We start from the raw sequence: 20,884 nt of genomic DNA on the forward strand, positions 1-20,884 counted from the left end.
GTAAAGAAGAATTGGTAGTTGACCATCTGTGATCACTTAAAACAGGTGGATTCAACGTTTCATGATTAGTAGTTAATTTCGGGACTGATTTGTGAAAAAAAAATGTGGCCAAGTTATTAGCAACACACCACCAAGATCAAAATAGCCAGCAAAAATAATATATATATATATATATATATATATATATATATATATATATATATATATATATATATATATATAATCAAATAAATACCTTAGTTATCTTACTAAAATACTCAAAATAATTTCTAGTTATATGTAAATTATAACTATTCTAAACCAAATATTAATATATATGCAACAATTAATAGTACCTATAAGTATAATACTGTTGGCTGTAGGAATAAAAGTTTATATAATATACGATATAAGTATGTGTAGGTAAGTAAGTAAATATAAGTTCTCAATAAAAATACAAAATTCAACCTAGAATGTAAGTTGTACTACTATAACCTATCACTGAGGCCTCAAAATATTAATAACTAATAAATCTAATAAATAAAACTAATAAATCAATACAGCAGTATAAGTATACCTGTTTAGTATTAATAAAAAATTTAAAGATAGAATAAATCAGCAATAATATGAGTAAAAAAATAAGAAAAACCAAAAATACAAAAACTCAAGTAAGAAAAAAAAAATCAGCTAAAAGCTACTGTCTTAAAACCAAAACTTGGAAAAGGCCCCACGTTGGGCGCCAATGTAGCAAAATACTGGGGTGTGTAGGAGGAGAGAGGTATAAGAAGAGTGGTCTATATATATGGGATAAAATAGATAACAATTAAGTAAAGAAGTATAAAAAAAAATATTGAACGGAATGTGGATAGGCTAGCAATGTAGGCAAGAGAATGACCACTAGAAACTCAAGGATGGATACGGCCAATTTGCATGCCTTTTAAAGACAGTAAATCAGGAAAATATGTATGATGGATAGAAAAGAAGATATGAAAAATGAATATATATAATGAAAATTAACAAAGAAAACAAATTGAGGGCGCCAGAAGAGGGATACTACTCTAAATAAGAGTAACGGTCACTCTTCCAGGTATCGTATACTGCTAATATTAATTAAAGTTGATGTAATAAACAAAAATGCTGTAAATGTAAAAAGGTAAGGAAATATTAATAAAAAAAATTATATGCAAAACAAATTCAAGTTTATTAAATATAACTTCTTAGATTTTGACAATCTCTAAGTTACCAAGAAGTATATGAAAATTTCACAATATAATATTTAAAAAAAATGTTGAAAACAACTATAATAAAAGTTGAAAACTAGACAGAATAACTCTGATATAGAGTGTACAACCTACATCTAGGTTAAAAAACAACCTTAAACAAAAAATAATGCTAACGTTGGAATAACGTATAGCCAAGTAACTATATCATACTAACCTACAATATGACCAACAATATTGTTAAACACCTCTAAATTCAAATATAATAAATAAGTAATATATAAATGGGAACAAGCCAAGTTAAACAATTGAAACGGTCTATTATCCTGAAGGGATAATAGCCAGAGTTAATAACGCAAGATGAAATATAAAAAAAATTAGTTAAGTAAACACATAATGAAATAATTAAAGTTAATAATGAAATAAATGGTTAATACAAAAAAACAATGGAAGATAATCTCTGGGTAGAATTTGAGCTCAAACTTACCGATACCTTACACCAAGGGGAGTTATATTAATTAATATATATATATGTTATAAAAAAAAACTAGAACTGGTGAAACAAGATATATATATATATATATATATATATATATATATATATATATATATATATATATATATATATATATATATATATATATATATATATATATATATATATATATATATATATATATATATATATATATATATATATATATATATATATATATATATATATATATATATATATATATATATATATATATATATATATATATATATATAGTTCTGAATCAAAAACCAACTGTCCTCCTACAGCTGTCTGGAAGGATACTCCCGAATGGTTTCGGTGTCCCAGCGAAGTCCTCCTTGAGGTCCGAAATTAGCACGGAGCTGGTGCTAATTGGCTCAGTTCCGATGATGACTGTCCTGCCCTACCTCTAGGTGCAGGATGGAGAAAAAGTGAGGGTGGAGTAGACAATACCCCCTGGCTTGTCCCAAATGACCCTGATTCTTATAGAGTTGAAGTGGTACTCTCCCTCGGATGTTCTGAGGGAAATTTATAATTCCATGGTAGGTGGCTGAAAACAATTCCCCGTTACTTCTAATCTCAATATTGATAAAAAAGAAATCAAAGAAGAAGTGAGAAAAGTTTCTTTCAGCATAAGAAACCGGAGCAAAAAGATAATTATGGTAGATAAGAAAACCCATCCAATCGGATGTAGCGTGACCTTGCTTCACATAGAGTAAAAATATAATGGCCTTGGACAAAATACTATATTAAAATATGAAATAATGAATCTGAATAATAGGATATAGATAAAATACTCTAATGTTTATAATATAAAAAATTATTATTTACCAGATAGCTACTTAATTCCGTGCTAGAAATCTCACTTCAACTTCCCGAGTTACCGAAAACACCGTCAATTAAATTGTTATGGTATACTTAGAATATTTAACTTCTTGAAGTGAAGGAAATTCTATGCATTAATTGGATTTTCTTTCGCTAACTGCCACCTGTGTATGTACCACTTCAAACTCCCGATCAAAAGTGATTTTTAATTCACAGTTAATTAACCAAGAAGAGCCATTTTTCCACTTCCCCTAATCTCCTGTCATTTCTCTTGTCCGCAATGGTACCAAATTAGATCGGAGTGACAACTTAAATTATTAAAAATATACACTTAATGAGCAAATGAACACTTAAAGTTAGGCAGCCCATACTACATCTCTGAAATTATTTTTATATCAATACAGTATAAGTAACGACTGTTACACTATATCACAAAACGTTTTTGGAGAATAACTATTCCATCATCAGTGCTATCTGAATTTACATGTTTGAAGCCACTATACATGTGGGTAAAAACCCTTTAAATGTAGTTATATTAACTTTGAATTACATCTTTGATATTAAAAAAACTAGGTTGTTTAAGTTGTAAATGGAATTGGTAACAAACATTGTTACGTAGGACTCCACTGATTAATGTACATTTTATAAAGGAATTTTTTAAATAAAATTTTTTTGTAATACATGGTATACAGCCAACTACAGTAATTAAGTTTCCTTGTGGATATTATTTAACGTTATAGATTCGAAAAAAAAAATAAATAAAACAATGAAATTTAGTGATGGTACTATTATAAATAACATAAAGTTTATTAGGATTTTTACTTAAAAATGAGATTTTGAATTCAGAATAATATAAATATGGATATTAAAAAAAAGATAAATTGAATTCATTCTGACACTATGTGACACACAATTATTTTCCTAATAATTTAAAACGTTACTCTGTTTTTAATATTCTCGCCTAATAAGACAGATATGAAACTCTCTTGGGTAATTTGATTACATAAGTAATATAAATTTAGTAGTATAATGTTATGTAAATATAACATTTTAATACTAATTATTAATTATTTTTTCTTATTTTTAAGGAGCTGTTGGTATAATGCTTGGGTGTAAATTTCAAGTAAGCACTATCTTGTTTGGAGTTCCTTATTGGTACTTATTTATGCTGGATAAATCATTGTGGAACAATCACAGTTACCTGTTTGGAATAATAACATTATTACTAATGGGATCTTCTGCCAATCACTATTTGTAAGTTCATAATATAGTTAAAATGCCCGTCGGCTAAAAAGTTTATTATAGATACTCCCTCTAAACTTTGGGTATCGCTTTATTAGGCCGAGTCTCACACGATTTCCCTCTACGACTTTTTGAAGCATATCTTTTTTATCGCAGGCTACGGACGGAGCAGAGAATCGTACTAAGGTGTGAAAAAAATAAAAGCGACAGGGTAGCGACACATCGCGCGTCCACACATCTTGCGCGTCAATACACTACATGTACTGTAGTAAACGCACCGTGTTTGTCAATAAAATAAAGTTAAAGTTAAAATTTAAATAAAATAAATAAATAAAATAATATGTGAAAAAGTTGCAAATATAATTGCATTATCTATAAAAGAGGAGAAATAAGTAAGAAACTAATAAAAAACGATAAAAGAGATACTGAATTTGATCTAAACACAACTAAGAACCTTATCGTACACATAGGAATCACCGAATATTCGACTAACGCATTCTAGATAATCGACTTATACGATGAATTTTTGGAGATATTGGAAAAACACAAGTAAAAAAATACCCAACTAAATAAATCCTATGATTTAATGTGTCAAAACGACGATTATTATATTTTGTCTAAATTTCGCTATTTTATTAAATTTTAAAACACCCTGTATATAGTTTTAACTTCTTTCTCATGAAAACATCTTTGTTGACCGTTTCAATAAAAATGCCATAATCTTTACCTAAATATTTAATAATTTGTGTTGTAAATGCTCTGTACGAAAATAAGCGTTAGGTTCCTCATAAAGCGCTTCTAAAGTTACAGCCGTAATACTTTAAGTGCCGAATGGTACCTACGTTTTAAATCTTTTATTTTTTATTAGAAGGTCCGGTCGAAAGCTTTAAAGTCTCGTTCTAATCCTCTCGTAATCGGAGGTAATGTGAGTACAAAATCTCCTGCTTTTGTATTGAATATTTAATGTTACTTAATATTCTTGTGCAGTCTGCAACTTAAACAGGTTTAACTTAAAGTGGATTACCTAGACAGTAAATTTTTATTTGTTATTTTGCATATTTTTAACATGTTACATATTATATATTGTATTTTCCATTTTTTTTAAACGGTTAATCCATTAAAGAAATGAGTTAATAAGTAGTTATTTAAAGAAATAAGACAGCTCTCGTGTGTTTGATAATAACTTTATCAAATGTTTCATACGATATTTTGTTACCTTATTTGAACATTTTACCGGGATATTTGTTTATTCTGTGATATTTATGATTTTAATATTTTTGAATATATTGGTATAATGTTGATATAACGAATTTAACCGAGTTTATTTTAATATTTGCATTTTCCTTCATGCTTTGATTTGTATGTATTTCATGTCTGTTTTTTGGGATTCAAACATTGAAAAACAGTGGCGCCATTTTTTTGAAGAGTTGTTCTCTGCCTTAACTTCCGTTCTTTGTTGTTTATTATTATTTCTCACCTCGAAAAACGACCTGACCCATAATCTACCTAGAAAGCCAAAAGGATTAAAGACAACCCCTGAATGTTTTGGAAGTGCAATGACGGCAATGGCAGGCTTAAATTACGAAAACATAACTTGATGATTTATTAGTTTTTGGCAACAGCTTATAACGACATAATCAAAACCTAGTGAAGAAATCAAAGAGACTAATAAATTTAGATAAATATGATCTGATGAAGTGATGATGATTCACAGATGGGTTTTAGAAAGGGTCTAGGAACTAAAGAAGCATTATTCGGAGTCAATGTTCTGACACAACGATGTCTGGATATGAATCAGGACATATATGCTTGCTTCATAGATTTTAAAAAAGCTTTTGACAGAGTTCAACCTGAAAAGCTTTTAAATATTCTTAAGACCAAAAACATAGATAGTAGAGATCTACAAATTATATCGAATCTGTATTAAAATCAGAAAGCAAGAATAAGAGTCGAAGGAGACCTGACAGAGGAAGTAAGTATACTTAGAGGAGTTCGACAAGGGTGCATACTTTCACCACTCTTATTCAACGTCTACAGTAAAGTGATATTTCAAGAAGCGTTATTGGATATTATGGAAGGTATTTTGGTCAACGAAAATAGCATTAATAATATTAGATATGCGGATGATACGGTCATATTCGTGAGTGAAATGTTCGTTATTGGAAAAAATAAGTTTATATAATAAATTAAGCGATAATCTTTAGCGATATTTATAGAGAAAATGTGAAACAAAATAGCTTTTTAATTATAAATAATGAATATTATTAAAAAGTTATTTTTAATTTTAAATATCTTTCTTTTATATTCGATATTGTCAAAAATAAAGATAATTTTCTTCTGAACACAAAACCCATTTTTTTGTCAAACTTCGTATACGACTAAGAAAATTTGCTATTGGACAGTTGAAATTTAGGTTTTGGAATATGCAAATCTTTTTATAGAGTACGTCCTATGGATATATGTGAATAAGGTGGAACCAAATAAACATTTTAAATATATCATGGCAAACATGGCACAGTGGCTGCAGCTGTCATTACAGGAGATTTTTCGAATAAACATAATCCATACACATATAAATACACACGAACATATTATCATGCTTAGTGGGGAAATCACATACTAGCTCATTATATGGTTTGAATTATACCGCAACTACTACGCCCCTTAAATCGAAGGTTGCATTATCATGCAACTCGTGGGCGCGGAAAATAAACAGCGAGATTAAAACACAAAGATATTGCTTAGAAGATGATTCAGAAATAAATTACTCTTAGTTTTAATAAAAATATAACGAGAATAATTAGATAGGCGACTCAGGTGACAGAACCTATGAAATGTGAAGAAAAATGAAGATTAGAAAAGAAACAAAAATAGCTGCTAGAACGTGGATTTTTATCCAACCACACAAAAGTAGAGCCTCGGACCTAGTAAAATACGAGTCTGAAACCTGACCTATACCCATACCATAGCCCCCCTTCAATACAAAGAGTCGTTAAAAAACCTAGAAACTCTAACCAGCAGACTAGATGATAACAATTTCACAAAAACATTCAAAATTATGGCAATGCAGAGATACCATTCTGATGTTTAACTAGATAAGGCTCAAGCAGAATTGATTTTTAACAAATTGGAACAAGCTCTAAATAAAGCTTGTATCGGAAGTTAGAATCAACTTCTACAGTTTAATAAAACTATGTTTAGCTCAGGGAACCTGAGCTATTCAAAGCTGTACGTTTTTACTTATGTTAAAGACTTAAAAAGGTATTGCTAAAGGTGATCAGAGATCCCAATGGCTCTAACTGGAAAATTGCAGATGAGTTGCCAGCAGGGTAAAAAAAGACGATAAGAGCGTTTATTAATTTTCGTTCCAGCAATTAAATGACGGTACAGATCAAAATCACACAGGAAGTATGAAGGAGATAATTCGGACATATGCTCGGATCAGAACATCTTTGATATTATGGCCCCAAAGATACACCACCAAGCATGATGAAACAGCTCTAACATCTTATGAGCTTATCAAGGAAACTTTACTCGGCGTTCGAAAAAATTTGTCCAAAGATAGTGAGAAATTAAAACAGGAAAGTACCTTGATGGAAAAATATTACAAATCAAAGGATATAAATCAGATGAAAATTTACTTTTGCCAAAAGATCAGTTGAATTATTGCAAATTTCTGACTAAATGTAATATGGAACTCAGAAGGGCAAAAAGATAATAGTGGAGAAGTATAGTGAAAATACCCTAAAAAAACTTTTAAGGATGCTGAGTTTAAAGGAAAAATAATACCATTAGCCACACGCTAGCGCACTGGACTGGATGTCATAATTTGTTCTTCTTGCGAAAACCCGCGTGCGACAAAAGATCAGCACCAAGTTATATGAGAAATAAACTAATGTTAGCTACATAAATCACTAAATCTAGGCGGGGATTACTCAATATTTCTACATAAGGAAACCACCTTCTGTACAAAGGGTTATGAATGATACCACAGACTCACTCAAATATCTAGATTCAATGAGGTGGCTTTTAGCATATTCCACTGCGACTTGTTTAGATCTACTTTGGTCTTCTAGAACTGAATTATATTCTCTAGCCTGAGCAACTTTAAAATGTCTACTAACCTTGAAACTCCATTTTCCATGTAGCATTTTGTTAGTGGCTTTTCTTCGCCCAATGTAAAGAACCGCACATTTGCCAGGCTGTCAGACTGACGTAAAATAAGCTCTGCTGTTTTTCTTTTAGGTGACAGAATCTGCATAGGTCATCATTTGCCAATCTCATCAGCTTCAAATGCCTATTTCGCTTAGCAGACCCTGTCAGTAGACCTACTATGGCTTTGACTGGTTTTCTACCTTTGCTTATTAAGTCTGCCCTAGATTTTGATACATTTTTTTGTAATAACTGTTTAGCCTGTATTTGTCCTGGTGAATTCCTTCACCATTCCAGAGACTTGAGCTACTGTGAGCTATTTTCTCCTGTAGCCGTTCTTGTTTCTTGTTAAAATTGATCTCTGCAGAATTGAGCACTTAATCGCTGCCTGATTATTTGTGATGAAGGCAATTAAATGTTACGTTCTTTTCTGTCTTTCTATATCTTCCACGCAGTAATGAATTGCCGTTATTTCTGCCTGGACGTTCTTAGTGACATTCATAGATAGACTCTAATGATCCTAGATAGTAATGGTGACATTTTTAGACATCCTTATGAAGAACTCTATTCCTTACTTTATACCGGCTTTTACACCCTCCGATGTTTTTACGTATACCAGGTAGCCTCCGATGGTATAGGTGCACCATAATTTAACCTTTTCTGCCTGAGATATTAATTTTGAATGTGCAACTTCTTGCACTCGTCAGTGTTCGAAGTGTCAAGAAGGTTTGTGAACGCAATTCAGGATGGTAAAATAAAAATTGCATTTTGTGCATAAGGAAAATGCATTTTCAAAGTACATAGAAAATGAAAAATTAGCAACCCAGGTAATACCGACAGGAATAAGTTCAATTTTGTTATTCGAGGGAAGTCGGTAAATACGAATATGATAATGACGATGGCCTTGAGCTACCTGGTGCCCAGGATGGACCTTGTTTTCTGAAGTATGTTAATTTCATTTTAAATTCACAAGGAAAATAAAATTTCTGTAGTTGTCTGTATACCATGAATCACAAAAGTTTTTTTAAATCCTTTATAAAAGGTATATAATTAAAAAGATCCTTTCGGGCTTCATTACAGAACTTTTCGGACTAAAAAGTCCATCATAAATGTATTATTACCTGGAATAAGTGTTACCACCTTAGTAAATGCAAACGTAAACGTTAAATTTTGACTAAGATTAAAAAAGCCATGTCGTTAAATACTTACCAGGTATACATGAGTCAAGCCACTAAATATCTGGGTAAAAACCCTTAAGCAGTTTGTTAAGTGTTACAAAATTGCTGAAAAGAAGGTGAAATGTTAAAGTATTAAAGATACCCTGTATGGAAACGTAAGACTTCCAATAGGGGTTGTTGCTGACCCTCAAACCATGTCTGAATGAGTTCTAGATGGCAACTAATTAAAATGACAGTTTTTGAACAGATGCATAAACAAAGCAGTCAACTGTAACTAGTATGTGTGTTAATGTGACACCAGCCAACAATGTGTTAAATGAATATATTGAGAAATTCAAAATTTTTAATTTATTGTTCCTTTCCTAATTTCCTAATAGTAGCAAACATCAATATGTAGGGGTTAAAGTGTGGTGTACCCTGAAAATTATGTTAAAACCTTGTGATAAAACTATTGTATGTGTGGAAAGACTCTAAAAATGTTTGAATCTAAAGTAGGCTTAAAGTATCAATACATGTACCTAGTGAAACAAGGACAAAAGACATGTTAATAATTCCCTTCATGTTATAAATGATTATTTGGTACCTGCAAATTAAATGGATGCATGTATGATGTTGAGTTATTAACTAACAAAGTAGATGATTGAACTGTTGTATGTTTGTATAAAGAATTGGATGTAGAAACCTTCGAAATAAAGATAGGTATATAAGAGGTGTACTGTAATCTGTAATTTACCTTGAAATGTGTTTAAAAATTGTACAATAATTATCATGATGGAATGACATAAAGAAAATATTTGGATTGTAAGTAGGCAACCATCAATATAAAAACAGCTGTACTCGGGATAAATAAAAGATTAATAAAAAATAAGGCCCTGTATGTTGGTAATTTATAAGGCCCTGCACATTTGGTTCCTGAAAATTATATGGTAGGGGAAAGTGTCCATCAGTGGGACAGGTCCCACAGTGAGACAAGTAATGTATTTCCCCTAAATTAGATATTAGGTGGCAAAGCTATGCATAAAAGGGAACATTTGCTAGTGACTGTAGCCATGACTGTAACCATATTCAGTTTTGTTTTAACGTTTGAAGGGTGTGCGGCATATAAAGTGCTTCGAGTGAGATAAAGTTGAAACCGTGAGTATTTTTTTCCAATTTTTGGTTTCTGTACATTGTATATTAGGAGCTGTATCGCAGCTATGTAAGTAAAAATGGTTATTATAGGGTAGAGTTTTGGAAAAATTCTTTATATAATGTTAAAAATTAAGAACCTACAATTTTTTTAACTGATGGTGTACAGTTTCCAATACTGGGACAAAGTGTCACATCCTACAGTAGGACATGTCTCACTGTAGGGCGTATTGTAAGTATACAAATATAAACATTTTGAAGATGATTATTTAAGCAGCAAGGTGACTGATAACCCTGTTTATCTTAACATTGCCAATGACGAAAATAACATGGAAAATATGGGTATCCCCAGGAATATATGGGTAAGTCCCATTACAAATAAAAGAAACTAAGTCTAAGACAGATGTATCGGAGATCCCATCAACAAGCGGTGTTAGCGAACACAAATCAGCGAATTTTGTTTCTCCAGAAATTTCGAGGATATCCCAAGCAAGTAAGTGACCAGACAACAAAAAGATGAATGAAAAAAGAAAAGTACATGATAGCGACTAATACGCCCGAAAAAATGGAGATTAAAGAACAATTTTTAAAAAAGCAAGAGAAATTAGAAAAACAGAAGCAAAGAACCATTAAAAAAATGTGTAAAGCCAGTGAAGAGAAAAAAGAAAAAAAAACGAAAAGCAAATCACAATACCAAAACAAAACTTCAGAGGACGAGTCTAGTTTAGACCTCTCCACAGATGATGACTACGCAGATATCTCAAAAGAATTGGAGGAATATGACTGTGTAGAATTATTTTTACGTACATAAGATAGACGACCAGAGAGCAATGAGTTCGTTTTAGTTCAATTTAAAACAAAAGGATCAGATATTTACTACGTAGGTAAAGTTCTAGAGGAAGGTCTGCAGGAAACAGAAATAAGTTTCCTACGCAAACTAATTTATCAAGACAGAGAAGTTTGTCTACCCACAAGTTCCTGATGTTTCGTTGGCCCCAAACGCAAATATTAAGTCAGTAGTGTAGTCGGTTGTAGTTATGAAAGCCGGTTAATTGTAAATGTAGGTTATAATAAGACCGGTTGAAAGATAACATTTGGTACCTGAAAACAATTTTTGTGTTGATTGGGTGTACAGTGGTTTTATAGTTGAATTTTGGGGAATTATTTGTTAACTATATTATGTAAGGCTAATGGCATTATGAGAAAACCAACAAAATTTATGTCTGGAAAAGGATATAATCAAGCTAAACAACAATTTGTAAATAAATAGTGGTAAAGTAATTGATGAAATAATTGAAAAAAAAATGGAAAAAAATTAGATCTTTATAGCTCCAACCACAGACCACAAAAGAAGGTGTGAAGCCTCTAATTAAAACTGTTAAAAGGTTTGAGTATGTTTATAAATGTATACCAGTATGTGATGAGGAACTGTTGTCAGAATTGATGGAATAGACCGTTACTTGCTGGAAATTTATTTTATGTAACAATAAAACACTGAAAACTTTGTTTTCAAAACTTCCACAAAATTTATTATTAAATCTTATCACTACAGCTGTTTCGGCAGAGTGCATTTTTCAAGTGATCTATTTTTGGCATGCGTTTACACTTTAGTCTTTAATGAAATAGGTTGAGGAGGGGAGAACTGTTTATCTCAAGTTGGTCATTCAGAATTATATCTGTGTTTTTTAATTTGTTAATTTCCATAGATTCTAACAAAGATAGCTTAAGGCCTTTATTTTGAATGAAGAATTTGAAATTCGTCATTAAAAGAATGATTATGATCTAGAAGGTGAAGTGCGTATGTAGAATCTGTTTTTCTATTATTGAAAGCCCTTTTATGTTCTGCTATTCGTTTATTAAAATTTCTAATAGTTTGACCGATGTAAGTTTTTGGGCCGTCACCACATTTAAGTTTGTATACACCACTGTGTAAGTGCTTTTTATTTTGGCTCTTGTTGTTTCTAATTTATTTGCCTAAGTTATTGTTTATTCTGAAAGCTGGTGTTAGTCCTTTCTTTTTTATGTGTTTGGCTATTTTTGTTGATATTTTGTCTGTATATGTAATCGAGCGACTGCCCAAAAACTTACATTGGTCTGTTGCCGAGAGGCGTGGAGGGCTGAAGTAGGGCCTGTCCCCTGCTCTACGGGCTTCTTACGGTCACGGGAACTGGACCGGGAAGAGCTACGAGTGTCTACCATCTTCGACTTAGCGATTCGTCAGGATCTGATTGGTCTCGTAGAAGATACTCAGGTTCGTGTATGTTTCACTCGAAACTGTCACAAATCTGAGGAGCTTTTATGGCTTTTTAGTGCGTAATCGCGTTGCGAAATACCACAGAAAAGCAAAACAGTGCAATATGTATATATACATATATATATATATATATATATATATATATATATATATATATATATATATATATATATATATTGTTATGATATGTAAAATCAAGAAAATATTGGTTTGTTTAAAAATATTTCAAAGTTCAAAAAACATTAAAATAATTCAGATAAGTAGGATAATATCCAACAAACATTTCGAAGAAGGAAAGTTATTAAATTCTTGGATTACCTGTACTAAACAAAATGTAAGCTTTGCATAAATTATTTCTTTGTTATACTTGAGTGACCCGCATAATTTTAAGTGAAATCCAAAGACAATTGAACGGGGTTTTCCAAAATACATTAATGCAGTGATTAGAGACAAATAGAAGAGATTTTAGAAAGAGGTTTTTGTTAGTTTTTAAGAATTATAGAAAATATTATTTGTAAATAAGTTTTAGGAAATTTTATAATTATAGGTAAAAATTTGTTTGTTATCGAAATGAAAAAATGGGGGAATTGTGACGAGTTTTGATTGGCGGAGATTGAAAAAGGTGGGATAAGTATGTAGGAAAAAGTTTAGCGAGATTGAGGAGAGAGAAAAGATAATCAGTTGGTTTTCCAAGTCTGTAAGACGAACAGTGATTGTTCTCTGGTGGTTCCCAAGAAGTAGCAAGCAGTAGTGTTGAATGTTAGTGAGTTTTTGTGGAGTTAGTGTATCTGACAGAAGATGAAGCAGCAAAATATTGTAAGTCATATTTTCCTACTTATATTCCAAGAGTCACTGTTCAGGCCAACGAGAGATTCAGTTTATCGTAAAGAGAAGATATTCTAAGAGTCATTTTTCACTCGGGCCAACGAGAGATTCAGTTTATCGAGAGGAGAAAGGCTATCATAATTTGAATGATTGTTGCTTTTGAAGGAGATCATTAAGGACGATATACTTGTAACAATCTGTTGTAAGATTGCTGATTACATAGGGAGCGGTTGAGAGGAGATAATACAGTCTACAAGGAACAAGGATTTGGACCACTCATCATCAGAGAGAGATATTTTTGTTTTCTGCAGTTTTTTTTCTTTTATTGATAACACAATTTTTACACGTAATTTAGAAAGGATATAAATATTTTGATTAGGAGAGTTAGAATAGTTTGGAATTTTGAGTTTTCAATTAATATTGTTTGTACCATTAATTTTGATTGTTCACGTACGGAGAACAAAATTTTGAGAATCCTTATATGAGATTTGTTTATTGAAAACTTTTGAGTGTGAATTATTTCATTATTTTTATTTCAATATATAGTGTTAGATCATATGTGTTTTTTATTATTCCGGTATTCTCTGGACCTTACCTTTCACATGTAATAGCATAGATATTGAAGCACGAATTTAACCCTGAGATAAAAGAATTAAAAATTGTGATAGAGTCATAATCATATCATTTAAATAATTTTAATTAATCAAAAAAATTAATTAGCTAATTATTGCTTGGCGCACCAAGACTTTAAATATCACAATAATATATATATATATATATATATATATATATATATATATATATATATATATATATATATATATATATATATATTATATGCAAGTTCGAATGAGTGCAAACACGTCTCGTGCTTAGTCTACGGAGTAGAGGTTCCACAAGCGTGTTTTCTGCACCAAAGAAGACAGAAAAATATATATGGAAATATTTGTATACACAAAATAGAAACAAATGCAACAATAAAAAGGCAAAAAGGTTGAGGAATTCCTTAACTTACGGAAGGAGACGACAAGTACAAAGAAATATATAAATATTTCGAGCGTGGTCTCTAAGAAGAGAGATATCGCAACGGAAATATTTATATTAATCAAAAGCAATAATAAAATAGCCAAAAGAAATAGTAATATATCTGAGCGTGTAGTCCACTAAGGAGATATCGCAAACGATATATATTTAAACAGTAAAATATGCAATAATAAAATAGCAGAAAGAAAATATGAATGTACTTGAGCGTATGGTCCGCTGAGGAGATGTCGCAACAAGGTACATTCAAACAGTAAATAAACAATACAAAATATCAAAGATAAATGGGAATATATATCGGAGCGTATGGTCCACTATGGAGATGTCGCAACAAGATATATTCAAACAGCAATAATAAAATAGCAAATAATGGTATTTTCTCTGTGTATGATCGATACAATATCACAGTAGAAAAATACGACAAAAATACATATATATATATATATATATATATATATATATATATATATATATATATATATATATATATATATATATATAAATGCCATGTTCAAAGAATGCCAGAAACAAGTCTACCAAAAATCGCCATGAAATGGATACCACCAAATCGTAAGAAACGAGGAAGACCATAAAGAACATGGAAGGAGGGAATAACAAAGGCAATGAGCTCCCGAGACTTGACCGAAGAACAATGGAATGATAGAAATTCGTGGAAATTAGGCATCGGACAACGACGCAAGACGTTTTGAAACCGATATATATATATATATATATATATATATATATATATATATATATATATATATATATATATATATATATATATAAATGCACATAAAATATAGCAATAAAATTAGCAATAAACAATAGTAAATAAAAAGCAGAATCTAGGTGGATGACTGGCACCATACCTAGAGACTTAGAATACGAGGGTGAGCTCGAACTGGCCGACTACAGAAAATCCACCTTTTTTATACAAGAAAATCCTTTGTTCTTAGGGATTATGACGTATGAAAGTGGACTTTCCGTAAGATCGACCAATGGAAAAAATTAAATTGCTCAAAAGTTGGAATAACCCCTATTCCAACCAATGAACAATTTTTTTTATGTTTGGAGATGTTGCCCGTACGCTGATTGGTCGGCAAATGCGAGTGCATGGGAACATCCCCCCCTTTCGAAGACTCTAGGTGGTGCCATTTTTTATTTGTCAAAAAATACAGAGTTTTGAAAAGAATACAGAGTTTTGTACAGAGTTTTGTATAAATGTCTTGGTTACTCCTGGTCTGAGTTGTCCCTAGGTGGAGGAGCTGGTCTGATGTCGTCCACGTTGATGTCCTGGTCCCGGTGTACCTCGTAGGTGTGGTCTCCCAGGACCCTCAAGATCGTGTGTGGTCCCGTCCATGTGGCTCCAAAGTCTCTTTTCACGTGGTTTCTTACTAATACTTGTTCCCCTTGGATATACTTTCTTGCTGGAGGAGCGTTGGGGTTGTCCGGGAACAAGTTCCTAGCATACACTGTGGCTTTTTGAACTGCTTGGTTCACTCTTTCCTGTCGTCTGGCCGCAGTGTTGGCTTCTCGGCGTTCTCGTTGTGTTTCTTCCGAACGTCGTGGTAAATAGCCCAGTAGAAGTTCTGCAGGTGTTTCCTGGGTTGCCTCGTTCAGTCTGGTCCGCATGCTGAAGATGATGTCGGGTACGTAAGAGTCCCATCTTGGATCATCGGCTGACGTACATCGGGTTCGAAGGCCTTTCTTAAGTTCCTGGACGCTACGTTCCACCGGGTTGGCTCTTTGGTGGTATATTGGGCTGAACTCTCCTCTTATGTTGTTGCGTCTCAGGAACCTCTCCCAGGCGTCAGTCTGAAATTGAGGTCCATTGTCCGTGATAATGATGGTTGGTTTTCCCCAGCGGCTGCAGACTTCTTCTTGAAGAAAGGCTATCACCTGCCGACTCTTTGCGACTGGGACGCATCTGAATTCTACCCAGTTGCTTAGGCAGTCCGTGGCTAGAAGGATGAATCTGTTCTTCGTCCCTCGGGCAACTGGGTAGGGCCCTAGTACATCGACTGCTACTCTTTCCCAAGGGTTGTTTGGTTCCCTCGGGATGATGGGGGCTGCTGGTTGTCTGGCGGCGGCTTTGGTTGTGGCACATGTAAGGCAGGACCTGACGTAGCTCCGGACGTCTTTGGACAAGGTTGGCCAGTAGTATAGATTCTTAATAGCCCGGAGGGTCTCGTCCTGCCCTGGGTGGTTCGCTTCTTCGGAGTCATGGTATACCTTAATGATGTCTTTCCGGTATGCGGGTATCACGACTAGTGCCTTGTGGTTTGGATTTGTTACGTAGTAGGCTACGTCATCCACTACAGTGAATTCTCGTATGAAGTTGGCTTCTACTTCGCCCCTTGGGCCTCTTTCGGAGATCCTCTGCCAACGTCTCTTGAAGCGTAGCACTCCTGGGTAGATCGCGTGGCTTCTACGGACTTTGTCTTGTAGTGGTAGATCTGTTATATCGTCTAGAATGGGATTGTTTTGGCCTTCCTCTACGTCTTCCAGCATGCACAGGAGTGGAAATTGGTCATCGTCTGTGTTCTCTGTTGGCCAGCTTAAACGTTGTACTTCTTCATTCAGGTCTTTGATTTCTTCTTGTCCCTCGGTTGATGGATGTCTGGAGAGGGGGTCCGGCAGTTCGTTCTCTTTCCCTGGTATATGTTTGATTGTAAAGTTAAATTCTTGAAGCAATAAGACCCATCTCGATAGTTTGGCTTTATCTTCCTTGAATCTATTCAACCAGAGTAGAGCTTGACTGTCCGTGTATAAGGTGAAATGTTGGTCCTGGAGGAAGTGTTTGTACTTCTTGAGTGCCCACACTAGTGCGAGGCACTCCTTCTCGTTTATGTGATATCGTTTTTCAGCTGGCCTTAGTTTTGTTGAAGCGTAAGCGATGACCTCTTTCTTGTCTGGGGTTCCCTGGAAGAGTACGACTCCCATTCCAATTTCTGAGGCGTCTGTCTGAAGGCTGAAGGGTCGGGCAGCGTCTGGTCTGTGGAGTTGCAGTTGTCTCTCGATAGCTCTTTTGATTTTGTTGAAGGCATCTTCGGCTGTTGGATCCCATTTGAGGCGTCTTTTGTTTCCTGCGGTGAGATTGGTTAATGGGGTGATAACTTCGGCAAATCGAGGGATGAAGTCTCTCAACCAGTTGGCTGTCCCGATGAAGCTCCTTAGCTGTCTCATAGTGTTGGGGGTGGTGAATCCTCGGATTCTCTCGACATGTTTTTCGAGAGGCAGGGTGTTGGTGGACGTTACTTTGTGGCCAAGGTATTCCAGTTCGTCTGTGGCGAATCTGCATTTCTTCAGCGATGCCCATAGTCGATGCGTCCGCAGTCTTTCCAATACGATGTGTAGGTGTTTTTGATGTTGTGTCCAGTTTTCGGAATAGATTATAATATCGTCCATGTAAACTTTGATAAATTCGTCGATGTATCCGGCGAATACACTGGTCACCAATTTTTGGAAAAATGCTGGGCCGTTTTTGAGTCCAAAGGGCATGACTGAGAATTCGTAAGCTGATCCGTCTGGCAGACTGAAGGCGGTTTTGGGACTGGAATCCTTGTGGAGTGGCACCTGCCAGAATCCGCTTTTCAGGTTCAGGGTGGAGAAGATCTGGGCTGTGCCTATTTCTTTTATACTGTCGTGAATGGGTGGCATACTTGAGGCTTCATCGATTGTGATCTCATTTAGTTTTCTATAATCCACACAGAAGCGAGGGGTGCCATCTTTCTTCGAGACAATCACCCCGGGACTATTGTAAGGTGATTTACTTGGTTTGATGACTCCTGCGGCTAGCATCTCCCTCACTTCTTTGAACATGATCTTTTTCTTCTCGGTGGAATATTTGTAAGGTTTAATGTTTATCGGTCGGCTGTCGGTCACTTTTATCTCCATTTCGGTAGCTTTTGTTGTCGGCTGGCGTAGACGGTCGTCGAACACATCATTGTACTCGTCAATCAGTTGTTGTATTATTGGGAAGGCGAAAGCTGGAGCTTGGTGGGCTTCTAGTGCTTGTTTGGATGAATGCCTCTTACCATGGTTTTTCCAGTAGAGGGTGGCTCTGGTTGAGGTGCCCACGTGCAGATATTTTCGGGGGATGTCTAAGTTTGCTTCCTCTTGCTCCAGCCATGGCATTCCAAGTACAACATCATGGTTGAGTTTCTCCAGTACGGTGCATGTTACAGTTGTGAAGAAGTTGTCTATGGATATCTCGACGTTTGCGGTCCCTAGGCTTTGGACGTGCTGCCCGTGCACGCCAGCTGAATCGTTCTGGTCGAATCTGCAGGTCCCCTTTTTGGATTAACTTCGGGTGGACAAAGTTACCAGATGCTCCAGTGTCGACTAGTATCTTCACTTTGTGGTTGTTAATCCGTCCGTCAAGATTGGGGAGTCCTGTTGCCTTCGACTGTTGTTGGATTGGATTCAGTTGGGGCACCGCTTGTTCCACAGGGTTTAGTTGGTGCCCCTGTTTGAGTTTTCCGGCTGCTCGCTTTGTTGTTGTCGGTTGTTTGTCTGTCTGTTCTGTGGATTCCTGTTTTGCCAGTCTCGGATGGTTTCTGATCGCATGGGTGGATGTTGGTCATTCTGTCTATCTGGTCTTCTCATGTGTTGGGCATCCGCTTTCATCTCTCTGGCGATAGTTCTGAGGCTGTCCTCCGTCTTTGGCATCCCTAGTCTGAGGCAAATTCGAATCTGAGGTATTAGTTGGTTCGCAATGACTCTGCATCTTTGGTCCTCGGGGATGTCTGGTAGGAGGCGTTTAAAGAGAGCGGCTTTCCTTGTTACAAACTCTTCTGCTGGTTCGTTCCTTTGGAGTTGTCCGTATAGTTTGACGGTCAGGGCGGCTAGAAGAGTTGGATCGTCGAATTTTTCGAGAAAGCGAGTCTTGAATGTCTGGTAACCTATCTCGGTTGTACATTGACTCTCTGCCTATGACCGTGCTTCTCCGTGAAGTGAATTGGTTGTTAGGTAGTCCACCCAGTCGTCTTGATCCAACTCGTGTCTCGTCAGGAAGTCCGTGATTTTGGTCAGGAATTGCGTGGGAATTTCTGTTTCTCTTCCTTCAAATTTTGGAGGTTTGGAGGTCCATATCTTAGGTGGCTTGCTTGCAGTTGGTTGTACCATTTGTAAGGCCGTCAGGGCTTGGAAGAGGGTGGTCATCCATGTCTCAGGTGATGGTTGAGGCTGGCTCGTGGATGGTCCTCCGGTTGGTTGAGATGAGGCTGTTGTCTCATGTTGGGGAGTGGGTTCGTCATTCTTTAGTTGGGCGCCATGTTGCCGAGAGGCGTGGAGGGCTGAAGTAGAACCTGTCCCCTGCTCTACGGGCTTCTTACGGTCACGGGAACTGGACCGGGAAGAGCTACGAGTGTCTACCATCTTCGACTTAGCGATTCGTCAGGATCTGATTGGTCTCGTAGAAGATACTCAGGTTCGTGTATGTTTCACTCGAAACTGTCACAAATCTGAGGAGCTTTTATGGCTTTTTAGTGCGTAATCGCGTTGCGAAATACCACAGAAAAGCAAAACAGTGCAATATGTATATATATATATATATATATATATATATATATATATAATGTAAAATATGCAAGTTCGAATGAGTGCAAACACGTCTCGTGCTTAGTCTACGGAGTAGAGGTTCCACAAGCGTGTTTTCTGCACGAAAGAAGACAGAAAAATATATATGGAAATATTTGTATACACAAAATAGAAACAAATGCAACAATAAAAAGGCAAAAAGGTTGAGGAATTCCTTAACTTACGGAAGGAATCCTCGAAATAACTTGTGCCTCCTTAACTTATGGAAGGAGACGACAAGTACACAGAAATATATAAATATTTCGAGCGTATGGTCTCTAAGAAGAGAGATACTGCAACGGAAATATTTATATTAATTAAAAGCAATAATAAAATAGCCAAAAGAAATAGTAATATATCTGAGCGTGTAGTCCACTAAGGAGATATCGCAAACGAGATATATTTAAACAGTAAAATATGCAATAATAAAATAGCAAAAAGATAATATGAATGTACTTGAGCGTATGGTCCGCTGAGGAGATGTCGCAACAAGGTACATTCAAACAGTAAATAAACAATACAAAATATCAAAGATAAATGGGAATATATATCGGAGCGTATGGTCCACTACGGAGATGTCGCAACAAGATATATTCAAACAGCAATAATAAAATAGCAAATAATGGTATTTTCTCTGTGTATGATCGATACGAAATATCACAGTAGAAAAATACGACAAAAATACATATATATATATATATATATATATATATATATATATATATATATATATATATATATATATATATATATATATATATATATATATATATATATATAAATGCACATAAAATATAGCAATAAAATCAGCAATAAACAATAGTAAATAAAAAACAGAATCTAGGTGGATGACTGGCACCGTACCTAGAGACTTAGAATACGAGGGTGAGCTCGAACTGGCCGACTACAGAAAATTCACCTTCTTTTATACAAGAAAATC

At 34.7% G+C, this 20,884-nt stretch overlaps 1 protein-coding gene across 2 annotated transcripts in view; it reads left to right on the forward strand.

Annotated features, from left to right (window-relative positions):
- Positions 1-20,884, forward strand: part of GC (gamma-glutamyl carboxylase) — a 996,199-nt gene that overhangs the window by 336,930 nt on the left and 638,385 nt on the right. For both annotated transcript variants that reach the window (XM_072545537.1, XM_072545538.1), the window contains one exon: positions 3,630-3,795. In XM_072545537.1, the coding sequence (XP_072401638.1) occupies positions 3,630-3,795 (166 nt within the window). The remainder of the gene's footprint in view (positions 1-3,629; positions 3,796-20,884) is intronic.

This window comes from Diabrotica undecimpunctata, chromosome 1, assembly GCF_040954645.1.
Source record: "Diabrotica undecimpunctata isolate CICGRU chromosome 1, icDiaUnde3, whole genome shotgun sequence".
Taxonomy (NCBI): domain Eukaryota; kingdom Metazoa; phylum Arthropoda; class Insecta; order Coleoptera; family Chrysomelidae; genus Diabrotica; species Diabrotica undecimpunctata.